Source organism: Equus quagga, chromosome 3, assembly GCF_021613505.1.
Source record: "Equus quagga isolate Etosha38 chromosome 3, UCLA_HA_Equagga_1.0, whole genome shotgun sequence".
In the NCBI taxonomy this organism is placed as follows: domain Eukaryota; kingdom Metazoa; phylum Chordata; class Mammalia; order Perissodactyla; family Equidae; genus Equus; species Equus quagga.
Genome location: NC_060269.1, coordinates 121,439,230 through 121,457,020, shown reverse-complemented (window position 1 = coordinate 121,457,020; position 17,791 = coordinate 121,439,230). Strand labels below are relative to the sequence as shown.

The 17,791-nt window shown below is 37.5% G+C and overlaps 1 protein-coding gene across 3 annotated transcripts in view; it reads right to left on the bottom strand.

Moving 5' to 3' along the window:
- LOC124237237 (phospholipid-transporting ATPase IA-like) overlaps nucleotides 1-17,791 on the bottom strand; it is a 220,743-nt gene that overhangs the window by 26,479 nt on the left and 176,473 nt on the right. For all 3 annotated transcript variants that reach the window (XM_046656693.1, XM_046656694.1, XM_046656695.1), the window contains 6 exons: nucleotides 16,447-16,521; nucleotides 16,220-16,342; nucleotides 12,660-12,738; nucleotides 9,367-9,428; nucleotides 7,052-7,108; nucleotides 6,027-6,134 (listed from right to left, as the gene is read on the bottom strand). In XM_046656693.1, the coding sequence (XP_046512649.1) occupies nucleotides 6,027-6,134; nucleotides 7,052-7,108; nucleotides 9,367-9,428; nucleotides 12,660-12,738; nucleotides 16,220-16,342; nucleotides 16,447-16,521 (504 nt within the window). The remainder of the gene's footprint in view (nucleotides 1-6,026; nucleotides 6,135-7,051; nucleotides 7,109-9,366; nucleotides 9,429-12,659; nucleotides 12,739-16,219; nucleotides 16,343-16,446; nucleotides 16,522-17,791) is intronic.

Here is a 17,791-nt window from a genome sequence, read left to right as displayed (position 1 = left end):
TCCTCTTAAATCACAACCATATTTGTGAGAGAAGAGGAAGACAGCGACATATTTAAAGTTGCAGCCAAGCTCGTCACACTGTTTTCTCTGTATTTTCCTTTCCTAAATAATTTCTTAGTGTTGTATTTTCTCCCTTTGTATAACCCACGACCAGCCCCCCCCACCCCCCAATCCCCATGTCATAATTCCTTTTCAATAGCTAACTATTCCAATAATTTGTGGTACTGGGATACTTGTTAATCATTATCAGTTGAATCATTATTATGGGCAGAGATGTAGAAACAAAGCACAAACTATAGGAAGGAATGTTTCCCAAATGGGAACACCCTGCCCACCAACTGAGAATAACCCACTCTGGCTGTGGCTGGAGCAGCTGAAGTCTGAACTAAACTCTGAGATATTTGGGGAACAAATTTCTGGTGACTTTAGGCATATAGAATGTGCTGAAGGGGGAAAGAAACTATGTGATGCTGTGAAAAGGACTCCTGAGCAGTGATACAGCCAGCTGAGTACAGCTGAAGATGGAAATATCACATGCAGATAATGGACTGCTTACTTTACTCACTAGATGGAAGTAAGTACTTTGACTGGTGGCACTGACACTAAAAGACTGTCACTCTTTTAAAATTAATAAGGCTAGGAGAACAGCCTGAAGGGAAGGGAATGGAAAGGTGAGAGAAGAAATGTAAAAGGAACAGAGACAGTGTGTGTGGTGGTTAAGGGGACAGACTCTGGCTGGGTTCCATTCGCAGCTCAGATACTTATAAGCTGTGTGACCTTGAGAAAATTATTTAAACACTGTGTGTCTGTAAAATGTATAATAGGAACTATCTCACAGCGCTCCTGTTAGGTGCTCACAGTGTTAAATGAGTGAAGACATGCCAAGTGTTCTACCAGTCACTGGCCTTCAGTCAACGAGACTCTATTATTATCGAAGTGGTAGCTCTGATAAGCTAGGATGATTGGGTTTTCAATCTCATGTATATATTTTAAATGACATGGGTATTATTTATGCTAATATTGCTGTCATGGAGAGGCAAGAGGCTAGGATACAAAGTCATATGGAATTCTATAAAAGGGGATGAGGGAGTTAGGTGGGTGTTGAAAAGAGGGAATTAAAAATCTAGGCACTTTTAAAAAAGAGATGGGCACAATTTTATATTTGGTTAACTTAGGGAAATTGATCAGGGCCCTAGATACCCTGGGAAATAACAGGGAAATTGACAGGATGCAAGGAAGATGGGTGCAAGAAGAAAAGAGTTCCTGCCTGGGAGTAAGGAATAGCACCGGGCCCCAAAGAGAAGGTTTTTAGTTCTTCAGGATGTTAGAGGAAACCAACGGGGTTTGAAAAAAAAACCTGGAATGAATTCTCTGGGTCACTTGCTATTGCTCTGCTTACCACAGAACTTTGTGCTATGGACTTAAATAAAATAAGGACTGCCTGGGATCAAACATGGCGCCTGGAGAGCATAGTGGGTGCATAATAAATTTTGATTCCCTTCCCTCCCCCAGAAGAAGAAAGAGCAAGCCTTTTCCTTCAACACATTGAGAGAAACGGCTCTGTGTTCAGATGGAGCTGCAAAGATGAACCAAGAATGTAAATTGGAAATGACTATAAAATCCTGATACATGTGTGAATATGTGTCCAGCTGAATATTGAGGCATGAGAGCTGTACCTGTAAATTGCCTAATTTGTGTATAATTTGCACCCTGAGATCCTGTTAACTAGAGAAAAATCATCTGTGCCCTTTCAACAGTTAACATAATATAGTGAAGAGAAGCACACCGAGAATCCGAATCTTAGGAGCTGGAAGGCAGCACCGGAGGTGTAGACAAATGAGGCTCTGCCTACATATCACTAGTGGCCAACAGCTCATTAACGATGGGCACAGGAAGGATTAGTTAAATGAGATTAGCATCCTGTTCTGCTGCTGGAAATCTCTGGATGTTAGGAAGATGTTCTATTTGAGCTGAAATCTGCCTCGCGGTCAACTCTATCCCATTGTCATTTGTTTGTTCAAAACAAACAAGAAAAGCAAAAAAAATTAGTTAATGATCATTTATTTAACAGTTATTTATGGGGCACTAGGGGCCCGACATGGTTATGCTGGGGTGAATGAGTAAAGAAATGAAGAGGCAGTGGACTTTGAGAAGTGTAAGCATTCTGGATTGGTTCGCACAGCTCCGATGTGGAGGACAGACTGAGGAAGAACAAGACCACCGAAACGTCCATAGAGAGTAGAATTGTGGGGGAGGCAGTGCTGTCAGGAAAACAGAAAACAAAGATTTCCTCTCCTACACAAATCCTTGAGATACCTGCCAGGAAGGACAGTCCCTTCAGACTTCTAATTTCCAGATTATATACCATGGATTCCTCTGAATAACACTGATCAGAGAAGCAGCATAGCCCAGTGTCTAAGGTAGCTGACTCTGGGACCAGACATCTAAGTCAAAATCTTATCTTTGTCACTTAGTATTAGTGGGATGTCAGATGAGGTACTAATTTCTCTGCGCCTCTGTTTCCTCATCTGTAAAATGGTATAATAACAAGTTTGCAGTGAGGGTCCAGTGAGGTGAGAACAAGCACTCCCTGACAATGTTCACGGTCAACATGATGGAGTCGTCCTTGACTTCTTTTCCTCACATCTAGTCTGTCAGCAAATCCTATTGGCTCTACCTTAAAACCAGATTCAGAATCTGATCACTTTCACCACTGCAGCCTTCCTGGTCCAGGCCACTATTATCTCTCACCTGGGTTATTGCAATAACCTCCTAAGTGGTCCATAACAGAGCAGCCGTGGTCCTGCTGTGGAAACATAAGTCAGATCACGACACCTCTCTTATGCCCCTCCAGTGGCTCTTGATCTGACCATGAGTAAAAGCCACAGGGCTCTACGGGAAACACAACGGAAAGCTCGGCTCTCAGCTCCTCCCAGCCTGCTGTATTTTTCTGTACAGTACTTTTATCTGTCTATATTTATCAGTTATTTTATTTATTGTCCATCTCCTTTCACTGGAGGAAAAGTGAGCTGAGAAGGGCATGGGTTTTCATGTTTTACTCACTAGTGAATCCACAGTGTCTAGAACAATGCCTGACCCAGAGAAGAATCTCAAAAACTAGTTGTTAAATCGATTGAATGAATGCATATACAGCACTCAGAGAAGCACGTGGGATTAAGTGTTTGATAGACCTGAGGTATTACTAGTGATATTCTTCTCAGATCTTGGCTGCCACTTTGAAGAACTTCCCTATTGTGTTGATATCCCTTTAAAACCACCCACTATCTCATCCTTCAAAATATCACCTGAACCAGGACAGTGGGGGACAGGGTTGCTGTTTTCAGTTTCTCAACTCCATCTCTATTAATGCTGGACCATCCTGGAGGCCCTTATTAGGCTTTTAGGCAACCAAAACACACATACATAATTAATCAATTAATCAGTTTTAGAAGGAACTGCTGCCAAATCCATACAGGAAAGGACTGCGAGTCCTAAGGGTATGATCTTTGGATTAGACACTTATGACCCTATTAGTGGTGGTGACAGAAAGTTGCCTACACACCACACCATGAATCCTGTGGAGTAGCCTTACGTTCTGAGGGCTGCCCGTGCTGTGTTTCATCATGTGGATTACATAAAACATGTCAAGTCAGAGAATGCTAATATTTATACTTATCCTTGTGTTAGTCACAATAATATATTACTATATAAAATATATAATAATATATATGTAATATATTACAATAGTATTTTGCTATGAAACATGAATAAGTAAATTTTATTTAAGATGGCTGGCCAATTATTTATATATATATATACACATATATACACACACACACACACACAAAAGTACAAATATTGGCACATAAATGAATTTTTCATATGTATGTAAGTATTTGGCTATACTCAACTAAAATATAAAATTTTAAGATTAGAAAAATGTAAAACTAAAGGTAGTTACTTCTTGCTGTAATTAACTGGATTTTAATAGAACTAGTGACTCTCTACATATAATAAAAATGCTCAAAAATTGAGTATTGAGTATTGCTACAACATTTTTGGGGATCTATTACCCGAGTGCCCAGGAAACAGTAAATGTAGGCTATCTATCCTTGAGAATCTGAGTAGTGTTCTTGTTATTTCTTGTAATCATCTTTTTTGGGAGTTGTTTTGAGGATTATTTACACACACACACCCCCACACACATATATATCAAAATACTTTGCAAACACTAAGTACTACATAAATTTAAAGTATTATTCTTTTCTTTGAATCAATTAAGCAGACATTTTAGACAAGCTAGTTAAGCCTACAGCTGAATTAATCCATTCTTCATATTTTCAAGGGAGCACCAGCTATTTAAACATTATATTCAAAGTATCAGTAGTAATAAAACAACAAGAAAAAGAATCCCTGTTAGCACTCCCCACCGTATCTGTAGTGAAGAGACACGTGATGGTGTACTGATATTCATTTCACTTTGAATTAAACACAGCATCACCACAAATCTCAGGAGATGATATTAAATTTTGTGTTTGGGCAATACTGGGAACTCTACAGGCAAGGGGAGAATTATATTTGGTTGGCAAAAAGCCAGTCAAACTTCACACTTGTCCTAGAAGTAGGTGGTCAGAAACTCCATTCTTGTCATCAAAGCTATTGGCTACAGCTGCTTCAACTATCCCACTCTCAAAATCTTATGTCATTGATTTTGAAGATAAAACATTAAGAAATGTGATAAAATGAGGTCTTATGAGAAAGATATTAAGTTACAATTGACCTTGGAGAAAAGCAGGTCCAATCAGAGCACAACAAATAAAAACAAAGAACAGAACTGGATTTTCCAAGAGGCATCATCAGACACATATAGTCTTTGATTTTTGTTTCTTCAGGGAAAAACAACTCAGAAACCAAGGTAAGGAGGAGATGCATTCATGGCTTTCTCTCTGTTCTCCTCAAAATATATGCTGTAAACTTTCTAGAATTCACAGACCATGTATCACTAGAAGCCTTCACTTTTGGTGGAAGGAAGTACATGATTCTTGATATGTCTGGTTTCGCTGTAATAGTATATAATGTCTTTCTCTAATAAATTTAACCACAAAATTTTTTTTTAATGTGTCTGCATTCTGCTAATTTATAAAAAGCAGGATGCTGTCAGATAAAATTTCATGAAAATGATCTATAAACCAGACTGTCAAAAGTGAAAGGTACTCAGGCAGTACTTAGGGGCAACAAATACAGGGAAACCACTGGAAAAGTTTCCGGTGACTGCGGGAAAACAATGTCCTGTAACGGAGCTCACATTACCTTGATTTGCAAGTTATTGTGAGGTCACAGGAAATCCTGAAATGTTTTCCACATTTTCTTTTATACATTTTATGTTAAATTTCCTGCAATTGAAATCATAAACCCTCCTACTGCTGGAATCTCTTCTGAAGGAAAGGAGATCCTGTGACACTCCCCCATGAACACCTAATAACTCAATTCCTACCAGTGTAACAAGAAACTGAAAGACAGAACTGAAAATGGACTATGACAAGGCTGAAATGTCAGACGCCCTAACTCTTTTAAAATGAAAACCAAGCTGATGTCATTACGACAATGCTAAAAGTGCATTTAATATAGTGACAGTAGATTTCTCTTTAGAATAAGAGATAATAAAAGAAATGACAGACTGTCCCAGGGACACAAGCTCACCACTTCCCAGACCTCTTATCCAAAATGTATTTGGGGATTTATGGTTTAATTTTAAAATGGCATTTTCTCTATGGATATTCTTAACATGATTCAAACTCCTGACAACCATATTTTATTGTGCCAGCTACAAAGAAAGGGATAAGTCAGATTTAAGTAAAATATCCAAGTTTAAAATATTCTCTCAAGATTTATCACTCACGACTGTGGAATTTAAAAACAGCTTTTAAATTGTCAAATACTATTTTAATATAAATCCAAGCCAAACAATTAAAGTTCATTACCAACTTTTAAGGATGGGGGGAGCATGATTTATTAGGACACCTTACCTCTCCTGACATATCAGGGGCCATCGGAACACTGGGCCACAGGCACGAGTAGATTCCAAAAAACACCACCCAGAGCGCGATGCTGCCCCAAATCGCTATGTGGCTGAACTGTGAAGGAAGGGAATCTGAGTCAAGAGACTTTTAGATAGACTGAGGACACAAACACTAATGAAGTTTTCATAAATGCCCTTATTAATTTTTTACTACTTCCACAACATATTATCATGGGAATGTGTAACTGTTTTAACCAGATCTTTCATTAAGTACTAACCTCTCCTACAACAGTTAGGATGCTTGTGGTATTGGCATTTAGAACTATTTCTTCTCTACCTCCTTTGGTGGGTCTCTCCTCTTACTCATTTTTTTTTTTTTTTTTTTTTACCTCCTGCCATCTTTAAGCCTCCTTAATTTTCCCTCTGCATGCTCTCACTGAAAGATGTTAGACCCTTGTGTGAGTACGGTCTGCATGCCGATGACCGTCAAATCCAAATTTCTTGTGCCAGTCTTTCCCCTGTGCATCAAACTTTCATTTCTTTTTGTTTACTGGGTCTCTGTACCTGGATGAGACTATACTTCAAAACTAATGTATCTGAAACAGAACTTGTTTTATCCAGATTGAATATTTACAAATGTTTGAGGATAAATCTTTTGCTAATACTAATGGTCTTCAGAATCATTTTCCAGTGGGTTTTCTGCCCAATGCCAGTCTTGTGACACACTCTACTAAGAAAAGATTCCCAGTCAGTAAGTTTGAAAGTCTTCCCCCTTCCTGGGATAGTCACGATATACAACAATATATTAAAGGCTCTGAGAAATCTTGTGGTAAAAAAACTTGTTTGTTTTACTCCGTGTTTCCAAACTAGAATCTCCAGTTCTCTCCCTTCCACCCCTGATTCCCCACAATTAACAATCTGTGGAACTAGGGCACAGGGATGCATAAAGTTAAAATGAAAAACAACAACAAAAAAATCAGCAAGAATGCATGAGTAAATATGACATGCGTAGGGTGTGATCAAAACTCTTACCCATGTCCAATATGATGTCTCCAATCCAGCTTTCAAACACACAGTTATCACCACAAACTAAAACAGAAAGGAAAATGTTATTTTATTTAATAATCTAATAGTTCATCGAATGATTAAGAGGGAGATTTATAAAAGAACAAGCGTCTCTGAATTAGACTATGGGATGGTAGATTATTCACAGTTTGCCTTGTACATCCAATCAGCAAAGAAACAAGTGAATTAGCTGGGTGGCTGAACATTATCACCATGACTAGTCAGAGCTGCCCATTCGCAGCATCACACTCCTGTCTCCCTTCCCTGCCTCTCCTTACCTCCACAGCCTTACGGTCCACCCACAAGGCTCCAGAGCATGTCTGCCTGCTTCTCGTATAAGTCATGAATAGCAACTGAGAATATACGTCTACAGTAACATGGGTTTTCAAGCTTGCTTTAATTTTATTTTATCTGTAATACTTAAAGCCCCACTTTGTGCATTTTGAAGATAAATTGCAAAAGTAATATAAGTGGATATTTAGAAATCTAAACACTTACTCTGTAACGTTACTTACCGAAACCCGGCAGAGCAGGATATAAGAGCCCGTTATACCTCCATGATGTACATACCCACCGTTGCCAGTGACTATGCTACTAGTTCTGAAGTAAGGGACAGCAGGACAGCATAACGGTTAAATGGACTAATCTGAGAGTCAGACTGTTTGTGCTCAGACTCCATCATTTACTAGCCGTTTTGGTTAAGGAACAAGACAAGTTACTTGACCTCTCTGTGTCTCAGCTCCTTCATCTGTACACTGGGGCTGATAAAGCTTACCTACGTCACAGGGATTTGAGTCTAAAACACTGAGAACACTGCTTAGCACTGCAGCATGACCTATTATTATCTATCTATAATTCATAATAAAATTTTAGATGTTGTTGGCAGCCAAGGGAACTCTGGGCACTTTCAGCAGTTTGTGGCTATGGAAGTGTGATGTTTGTCTAGCACTGGTGATGAGTAAATGCTTGAAGCGCTCACTCCTACTTTCAGGTACTTTAATGGTTTTCACACAGTATTTGCTTAGAGGCTTCCCAGTGGGGTCATAAAGTCAAGTTAAAGTGGAGCATTGGGCTTTCTCAGTAGGATATCTAATGGTAATTTAGAATTAATATTTGTAGAAATAAAACTCTTATTAAAATGTAAATACTAACTAACTTAAGCTATACAAAAAGTTCCAAAATAAGAGATATAGTTCGACATAAAATTAAAGAAAAACATCCTCCTGAGACTTGGGTACTTTAATGTGTCCCTAGGAAACACCTATGATATATACTCTGATTAATTTCTAAACTTACTCTATCAAGTATTTACTTATTTCTGTTTTGTACTCACGTTGTATGAGAACAAATTACCAGCCCCTCTAAACATATTTTTCCTTCCTGTTACTACTTCAGTGAGTTGATGTCAATGGAAAGGAGACCCCTGGAAAAACCTGCTCCCTCTGTTACTTAATGACCTTAATATCCTATCATTCAGTCATTTAAATATCTGATATTTAAACATCCTATTATAGTTTTTCTAACAACTGAGTCAGCCATATGAACAGCCACTTAGTATTTAGAACAGCACACTGCCCTGTTTGGAGGTCATGGGAAGGACACACGAGTAGAGAGGAAAGGTTGGTCTGGGAATTCAGAATTGAAGGTTGGAGTAAACTTTTATCAGATACCAGCTGTGTGACCTCGGGCATTAGCATTTAAGTAGTGCTTTTGACTGTTAAGGAAAAATGATTTAAAAATATTTTTTGGCTCTTTATGGCAGGAACGAGCTTGCATTCATCTGTGCATCTTCCACAAGCATTTGGCACAGTGACTTAACACAGTGCGTTCCACGCCTCATGTGGGTGAAATGGTCCCAAAGAGTGGAGATTTCTCTCCCATTTTAGTTATCATGAGACTCTAGAATAATTACTGGTTAAACAACCAAGAATAGTATGATAATATTTGCCATAAATTCAGGAAAGCAAGAAAATATTAACAAGGCCAGTAAAATAAAAGGGACAAGGAAGAGAAAAAGGGCAAATGGGGGGCAGTAAGAGCAAAGAGGGAATATTGACAATAATAGCAACCAAAAGTCCTATAAAGTCAGCGAACCTAAATGACATTTTTATCACCTAATACAAAAGAATCTCTTAACAGTCAAAGCATCTCATTTCATTTTTAAAGGGAAGTGTAAACAATCCTTAAATTCACAAATGCACACATTTAAATTTGAAAATAAAATGAGCACATATGAAAGGATTCAATTTTATATGCAAACCAGGTAAACCTCCCATACTCACAGTGTAAACAAAGTTTCCCAGCAGCAGATAATCAGAGGTTTTCCCATTTCCAAATACATTACCTGTATGAAAAGAAGAGAGCCTTGTTAGAAAAGAAAATAAATGAGGTCCTTTAGAAGCCTTTCAAAGATCAACTAATTTATAAGTGTTGAACAAAAGGGGAACTAAGGGCCACACAAGGGAGCCAGAAATGAGGCTAATTAAAAAAACACTGAGTTAAAGGTTGGCATGCTGTGCTTTGGCGGCCTAGGTTTGGTTCCCAGGCACAGAACCATACCACTCATCTGTCAGTAGCCATGCTGTGGTGATGGCTCACAAAGAAGAGCTAGAAGGACCTACAACAAGAATATATGACTATGTCCTGGGGCTTTGGGGAGGGAAACATACAAACAAAAAAACAAAAAAACCCCCCCAAAACACTGTAAGAAATCACACAAAGTTGCCATTAATATGGTCATAAATTTAAAACAAATTTCCAATAGCCAACAAGAAGAAGAAAATCTGACTTGTTAACCAATTCTTTCTCAGGTTCCATGAAATTAAAAAAAAAAAAAATCAAACTACTTGTTCAAGCAAAGCTTAATGTTATGGGCATTGAGACAGGAGAAGACATTCTGATCTCTTAATAAAGAACTTTGTTAACAATACAGATGAGGGTTTTGGGAGCCTTCTTACTATCTCTCAGTAAAGTTGTTGGCATTGCACCAACAGGGATTCATAAAAACAACTCATAGAAGACTAAGGAGCATCAATATGATTCCAGGCATACGGCTCTTTGAGGATACGGCTGAATTTAGGGGTATATCTTAAGGTATTTTGTTATTCCAGCAATGACTAACAAACTTGGTTTTAGATGAAGGGAGTGGTAGTTAACAAACAAAAATTACTATTATTGATAAAATAAAATGAAAAAATAACAATAATTAAATCATTGGCACCATCGAAAAATTTAAACCTCACGGTACGCATAATACAATATTTTATTTATGCACATTTTCAACAATACTTATTCAAATACGTATTCAGTGCATAAGGACAAAACACATTAGAATAAAGTATGGGACAAGTCAGGGAGAGTGATGCTGGTATGAAGAGAAGAGATAGTCTGGTGAGTTCTGGAGACATAGACTAGGCTTGGTTCCGTTACTAGTTGTGTCATTTTGTGTTATTTATAATCAATCTCCATGGGACTCACTTTCTTCACTTAAAAGATGGAGTGAAACTACCCACATCAGAGAAGTTCTGAGGTTAAAAAGATGTTTCATATGTAAAGCACTGAACATGGGGCCTGGAGCATGGCAGATGCTCCATAATGTGACGCTTCCCTTTCTAAAGTATTTGGTTAAAAGTAGCCAGGAAGGGTTGCTTAACAGTCAGTCCAGCAATCTAGACCCCATTCTCTGTGGGGGTATTCCATGATTAAGGACATAGGATCTGATGTGCTATATCTTGTGGGTATATTGTGGACAAACTTATAAATGTCTACAACTAATCTGCAAATTTCCATAAAAACGAATGAGGTACTGATTCACGCCACAACATGGATGAACCAAGGTCACATATTATATGATTCCATTTATGTGAAATGTCCAGAATCGGCAAACCCACAGAGACAAAAATTAGTGGTTTCTAGAGACTGGGGGAAAGGGTGGGGAGAAACGGGGAGTGACCGCTGATGGATATGGGTTTTCTTTATGGGCTGATGAAAATGTTCTGGAATTAAATAGTGGTGACATTTGCACAACTCTGTGAATATACAAAAAAAAATTTTATTGTGGTTTTCCTGGCCTACTGTGTCAATACTCTATACTTTAATTAGATTTTCTTACCACACTCACTTCCACGGCCTATAAAAAGAGAAGTATTTACTGTTGCATTAGCAGAGCAATTAATAAAGAAATGAGATGGAAATCTCTAACTAGGACATAAAACCACTGCTTTCTCTGTAACACTCTCTCACCCCACCCATGCCTCATGCTCTCGTCATTCACTGACAATTTACTCAGTGCCTACGATGGAGCTAGGCACTGTTCTAAGCACTGCAAATACAACAGTGAACTAAAGTGACAATTCCCTACCCTTCTGGAGCTTTGACTCTAACAGAGGAGAAAGACAACAAAAAATAGACACACATATCACACCCTACTAGGCAAGTACCAGGAAGAAGACACAAGAGGGCAAGGGGACGGAGCAAGAGAAGCGGTGTGGCTCTTTCTAATGGGGTGATCTGGGAGGGCCTCTCTGAGCAGAGACCTGGGAATGAGGGAGACAGCCAGCTGGCATCTCCGGGTGAAGAATGAGGGATCGCACAGAGGCTGGCAGGCTGAGGAGGAAAAGCAGGGGAAAAAATCAGGTGGAGGATTTGGGTAAGGTTGGGGCTGCGGATTTCCTTCTAAACGTGATAGAAGTCTGTGGGTTTTCTGAGGAGAGAGGCACCTGGTCTGATTTACGTTTTACAAGGATCATTCTGGTTGCCTGTGGAGAATAGACCGTAGGTGGGCAGGAATGGATGGACAGCAGGCTCTTCTGCTGGCAAGCATTACTCAGAGGCAGCGAGGTATGACCTGTACTTCTAAAGGACTGATGAATCCTCCAGTGGAGCATGTGTTGTGTTTTTAAGTACTGTAGTTTGGGAGCAGATGCACTGAATGGTTGGCTGTCTTCCTCAGGATCTCAAGGCAAGGTCTGCTCTGGGACACAGCAGCACCAGCTTAAGCATCACAGGGATCTCTATCCTAAAGTGGCTACTTACTCATTTTTATGTGAATAGGAAATTCACCATGATCCTATCTCTCAAAACTGACAGAATAAAATCACTCCCTCAAAACAAGCAGAGGAAAAGCCTACACTCCAAGATGAACATAAAAACGTATTAAAAATCTCATTCAAAACATCGGCTCCAGTATACTTGAAAATACTAGCACTGATTAGGTTCAGTATAAAGAGCCTGATACAAGCCTCATAGGTATCATAAACAGACTACATAAAATATTAGCACTATTGTCTTCAAACTATACATCAACAGAGGAAAAAAGGGCCCTAAAATTTAACTCTGTAAGTTTGGAAAACATGAGTAGTAGAGAAGAAAGGCTTTGCATATATTAAATCACTTTGCTCCCAAAGGAATAATAAAACTCTTTAAAGTGTGTACAACTTTTGAATGCATGTATTTCAGGTTAAGGAAAATACCATAAAATGTAACACTGCTATAATTTTTAACATATATTGACAATGAGTTATTTTCCTAAAAAAGTAAAAAGTCATCTCTTAGCATTCATATTCTTTCTACTTACCATACTGAAGGGCTTTTAGTGGAAACCAAAACAGAATAACTGAGTGGAAGAGGCCATTTAAACAATGAACCCAGAAAACCTGAGGGAAAACAAAAATCCATGAGAACCATTTGCGATAAACTAGCTCTGTGAACTCTGACCTTTCTTTTTATCTGTGAGCTGGATTCACAAAACGTGTTTCTGTCGGGCCACCACTGTGAATTAATAGAACTGACAGACACTTTCTGCCTCTTAGACCTTCAGGGGTCATTTATTTATTTTTATGTTTCTCAAAATGTTTTTTCAGCTTCAGTGAAAATTCTTCTACTTTTTAAAAACCAAATATTAAAAGTTTAAATTTCTGCCTGAAAAAGAAAATAAAATTTAAAATAAATGCAGATCCTGAAATTCTTTACGTAGGACTATGTTCGTAATTCCAAAAGAATGAACTTTTGAAAATACTGTAATTTGGTGAAATCTTTACTTTCTCTTTCCCATGTGCCATAAGTGTAAACTTCTCAATGGTAAGGATACAATGCATTTTCTCCTTGTCTCTATATATCTATACACACACATTATACAATAAAAATAGCAGGTATAAGATTTACATTGTATAATTCTTTCAAGTAAAGTACTGTCACTATGCTTGAATTTATAAAAGGCTTTCACAATTTTTAACACCTGGCAACATCAAACTTCATACAATTATAACATCATTTAACAGTTATCACTTTCTATATCTATTGTATTTTAAGGACAAGAGAGCGTGCATCACTAGCACTTTCTGTGCAGCATAGATGTGAGAGATTAAGTTATAGAAAAACTGTTTAGAATTCTTATGGCCCTTTGAAGAGCAACAGCTTTGTCATTTAAAAGTGCTTCTTGCAAGCAAAACTTATGCTAAATAAAATTGGCATGTATTAATAGTTTTAAGCTGTTCAAACAACAGAAATTAAGTTGACTGCCTCCCAAATTTTCCACCGTGATCTCAATCTCCTTTGTTAGTTCATCCAGCCACACTGGATTGTATGATCCAATTTACGCTCCAATACATTACACATTTGAACTTGTGTTACTCATTAACCTTTGTCTCTTCTCCTCACTATGTCATTACCACAAGTTTTTATTTGACAGAAAGCACAGGTGGGTGCAAGAAAAATTAGTTCTACTTTTCCATTTTCCTGACCGATACTTATTGTCACATGCTAATCCTTCGACCCCTGTCATGACCTCAGAACCTCCGACCCTTCTTACCATAACAAACGCAATCATCATCATTCAGGACAACAATGCTTCGACACTGGAGACCCACAGCAACTGCTGTGTAGACAACTATGCATTTTGTAGCCATTTGTCCTTGAATTTTAAAACACTTATATGGGATTTAATCAAAGAATTTTCACTGAAATCATTAGAAAAATCCATAAACCCTATAAAAAATGGTTGGTAATTTGTGTAGACATAAATATTCAAATGGATACAGAAGTTGTATAATTTATTTGGGTTGATCTGATGACATTTCGAAATGCATGGGTTGTGCAGATAATGAAATACTTTGTAAACAACAAAATAGCCAAGGATACAAGGAATGATGCTTCCACACTAAAACTATATCCTACCTTTTCCCTGGCCACGTAACTGTCTCCAAGTTGCCATGTGCAAAGGGCATGAAAGGATGTGACTTTCTGGGAATTGCTTTGGGTAATCCTGTGAGGGTCAATTTATGTTTATAAGCAGGAGTACCATGGCCAAGTCTGCGGCCATAGCGTTTCCTCTCAAGTGAGCACCATGCAGCCTGAGCTATCGTAGACTGGGGACCTGTGGCTGGGGCTGATACAACTCTCTAGATCGGTGAGCATTATTGTTAGTATGCCAGGAGGCCTGGAACTCCCCCAGCTCTCAGATCACCTTTCTAGGGAAACAAGAGCTCAAAGTCCATTTTATCTGCCCTGATTGTGGCTTTCCATCACATGAAAATACCTAACATAGGTAATGAAAAACATTCCAGCAAGGTGGTGGAATTTAATATAAACTGGACATCATAAATAAATTTTTTTAAAATCCCCAAATAAAACATTCAAAAATGGGGCCAGCCCTGTGGCCTAGTGCTTAAGTTTGGTGCACTCCTCCTCAGCAGCCCAGGTTTGCAGGTTCACATCCCAGGTGCAGATCTACACCACTCATCAGCCATGCTGTGGTGGCAACCCATACACAAAATAGAGGAGGACTGGCACAGATGTTAGCTCAGGGTGAATCTTCCTCAGCAAAAAGAAAAAAACAAAACAAAAAACACTCAAAAATAAAAGCATAGATATTGCATTTTATACAGTAATAGTTTTAAGAGACCACTAAAAATACTTTTCAGAAGCAATGTAAATCTAAGAAGACTTCAGCTCTTTTAAATTAACCAAATTCAGTTATTTAAAATGCCATCAAGTTGTCTGTGTGTGCACACCTGGACACGCATGCACATTGCATTCATGAAGACCTAGTCTCAGAAGATGAATAACATCCTGGCTATAAACTTAGCACTGTCATCTACGGTGTGAGGTTAGAGGCACTGAAACACCTGTTTCACTTTATTCCCTTAGTATACCGAGAACAAATGTCATTCAAGAGCTTTATGAATTAATAAATATTAAAAATATCCTACATTAACTGCCCTAAATTGAAAACATTGAATTTAGGTTACATCTAATTATTAGTAACATGCTAATAAACATATGATATATGAGATGGAAAAAAAGTCTGTGAAAGTGTATTATATTTGTTGCTTTTATTATAGTTTCAAAATGGCATCTACCTGGACTGTTATAAAATTAAAAATTTTTTCCCTCACTTACACTGAACAGAAACCTGAATTACCAACAAATACCAGTGGAAACGCTTTAGAATATATACTTGCAAAGTAAACTATGCAGAAAATGAGATATTTTTTGTTGTTAGGATGAATAAAAATCATGGACCACAAAAGATAACAATAGGCCATGGCGTGTTATGTAGGATATAAACCCAGATAACGATTTTATACAAAATGTTGGATATTTTATCTTGTATTTTAAACTTTACGGCTTGGAAATACTGAGTCTTATGACTAAATGATTATTTCCCAGAGACCATAATTTTAACGCCCAATATAAACAACCTAATATTCGATTGAGGAAAAAGTTATTTCACAAAATAGAAAATTAGTAAAGAATGATAAATCACCCCTTGCCACCTTATACTTGTAAAGACAGTGCTTGTCAGTCCTGGATGACTGACCCCTGCGAAGAATGAGCATTTCCCCACAACACTGCAAAGACAGAAAGTCAGAGGGCCAAAAGGACATTCACTTCTGTCTGCCAGACTCAGTTTACTGCTGCCTGGCAAACTCCAGTGAATCATGGTTACATTTTAGTTTTATAACAAAACACACAAACAAAAAACCTTCTCGGTCCGAATCAGAACCTCAGGCAAATCTGAGTTACCATGGTCGGCACCCTGGAGTTGTTTCCTCAGCTTAGGAAGACCAGATACCCCGTGTAATCAGAGCAGTAAAGTAAGTTTCCCCAAACGTGTGCCGGGGTATCGTGTCCTACCTTGGTGTTGAAGTCCAGGGCGTTCTGAGATGTTCTGTATAATTCAGGATACTTCAACATATTCTCTTTTCTGCATGATCTCTCAAATATTCCGAGAGTTAAGGGAGGCATTGCTGTAAACATCTAAAACGCACAAACTGGTCATTATACCAAGCAGCCAAATGCAGGGTGAATCTTTATCTCAAAGAATTCAACAAAACAGGAATAAGCAAATGTCTTAAACTTACCACATTATAAAGACCTATACACCATCTCTCAAAGAGGATCTGTCCAGAAAAGCCATTAACAAAGGCAAACCAGATCTAGGAAGAAAACAACCCCCAAACGCCAAAATTAGAACACAAAAAACACAAATGCATTGCTTAGAATCTGTTTTATACTCGACCATTGCATAATAGCAGCGTTAACATGTTTTCACCACTATCTTGAAAATGGCATATCTTTGCTTTACTTTTTAATTTGAAGGGATGTTTTCATAAGGTATTTGCTATTTAAGTCAGAATTGGCTCCTCTTGTCAAATCAACAAAGAATTATATCAATAGGTAATTACAGATTTAAAAAAAGATTAAATATAACCTTATTTTCTAAAAGGTGCTTTATGAAATATATTTTATGTCATTAAATTTTTAGTTTTAATTTCCTTTTAAAACACTTATCCCCTGATAGTTATTTAAAGATTATTGTTTTTATTATAAAATATACTTGTCTATCTAGAAAATAATTTACTATAATAATACAATCACCATTTTTTTCTGCATTGGACGTATTCATATAGTTTATTCATATACATTCATAAACTTACCTTACTGGAAACCTACTGTATATAGTGTCCTGTCCCACTCCTCTCCTCTTAACATTATGTAACATACATTTTCTTAAGTTGTTACATATCCTTTAAAATAATGTTAATGGTTCTATAACCTCTACCATGTGGCTATAACTATTTTTAGATATTCAGCTTGTTCTAGTTTTCACTATTATACATAATTCTGAGTGGAATATTCTTGTACAGAAGTCCTACACATCTCTATTTGCTTATGATGAATTCTTTTTGTAAAAGACAGCTTTACTGAGGTATAACTAATATACAAAAAACTGTACACATTTAATGTATACAATTTGGTGAGTCTGGACAAATGCATACGCCCATGAAACCATCACCACAATCCAGACGACAGACATATCCATCACCTCCAAAAATTTCCTTGTGCTCCTTTGGTTTTTTTTGTTTGTTTTTCGGATGAATTCTCAGAAGTAGAATTAATGGGTCAAAGTATATGAGCTTGTTTATAATTCTTGATAATCACAGCCATCAGAAAGTGAAATCTGAATTTATACATTAAAATATTTTATAACCTAGATTCAGGCTTTGATTAAAAACAAATCTTTAACTAATAGAGCATAATGTTCTTATATATTTTGCAATTCTCTTAAAAACAGAAACCTAAACTGTTATAACTGTAATAAAATTAAAGAGCAATATAGAGAAACTTTTTCCAACATGTTTAACATAAATGGAAAATTACGTAAATGTTAGTAAATCAATAAAACCTGAATATAATTTTTTGAAA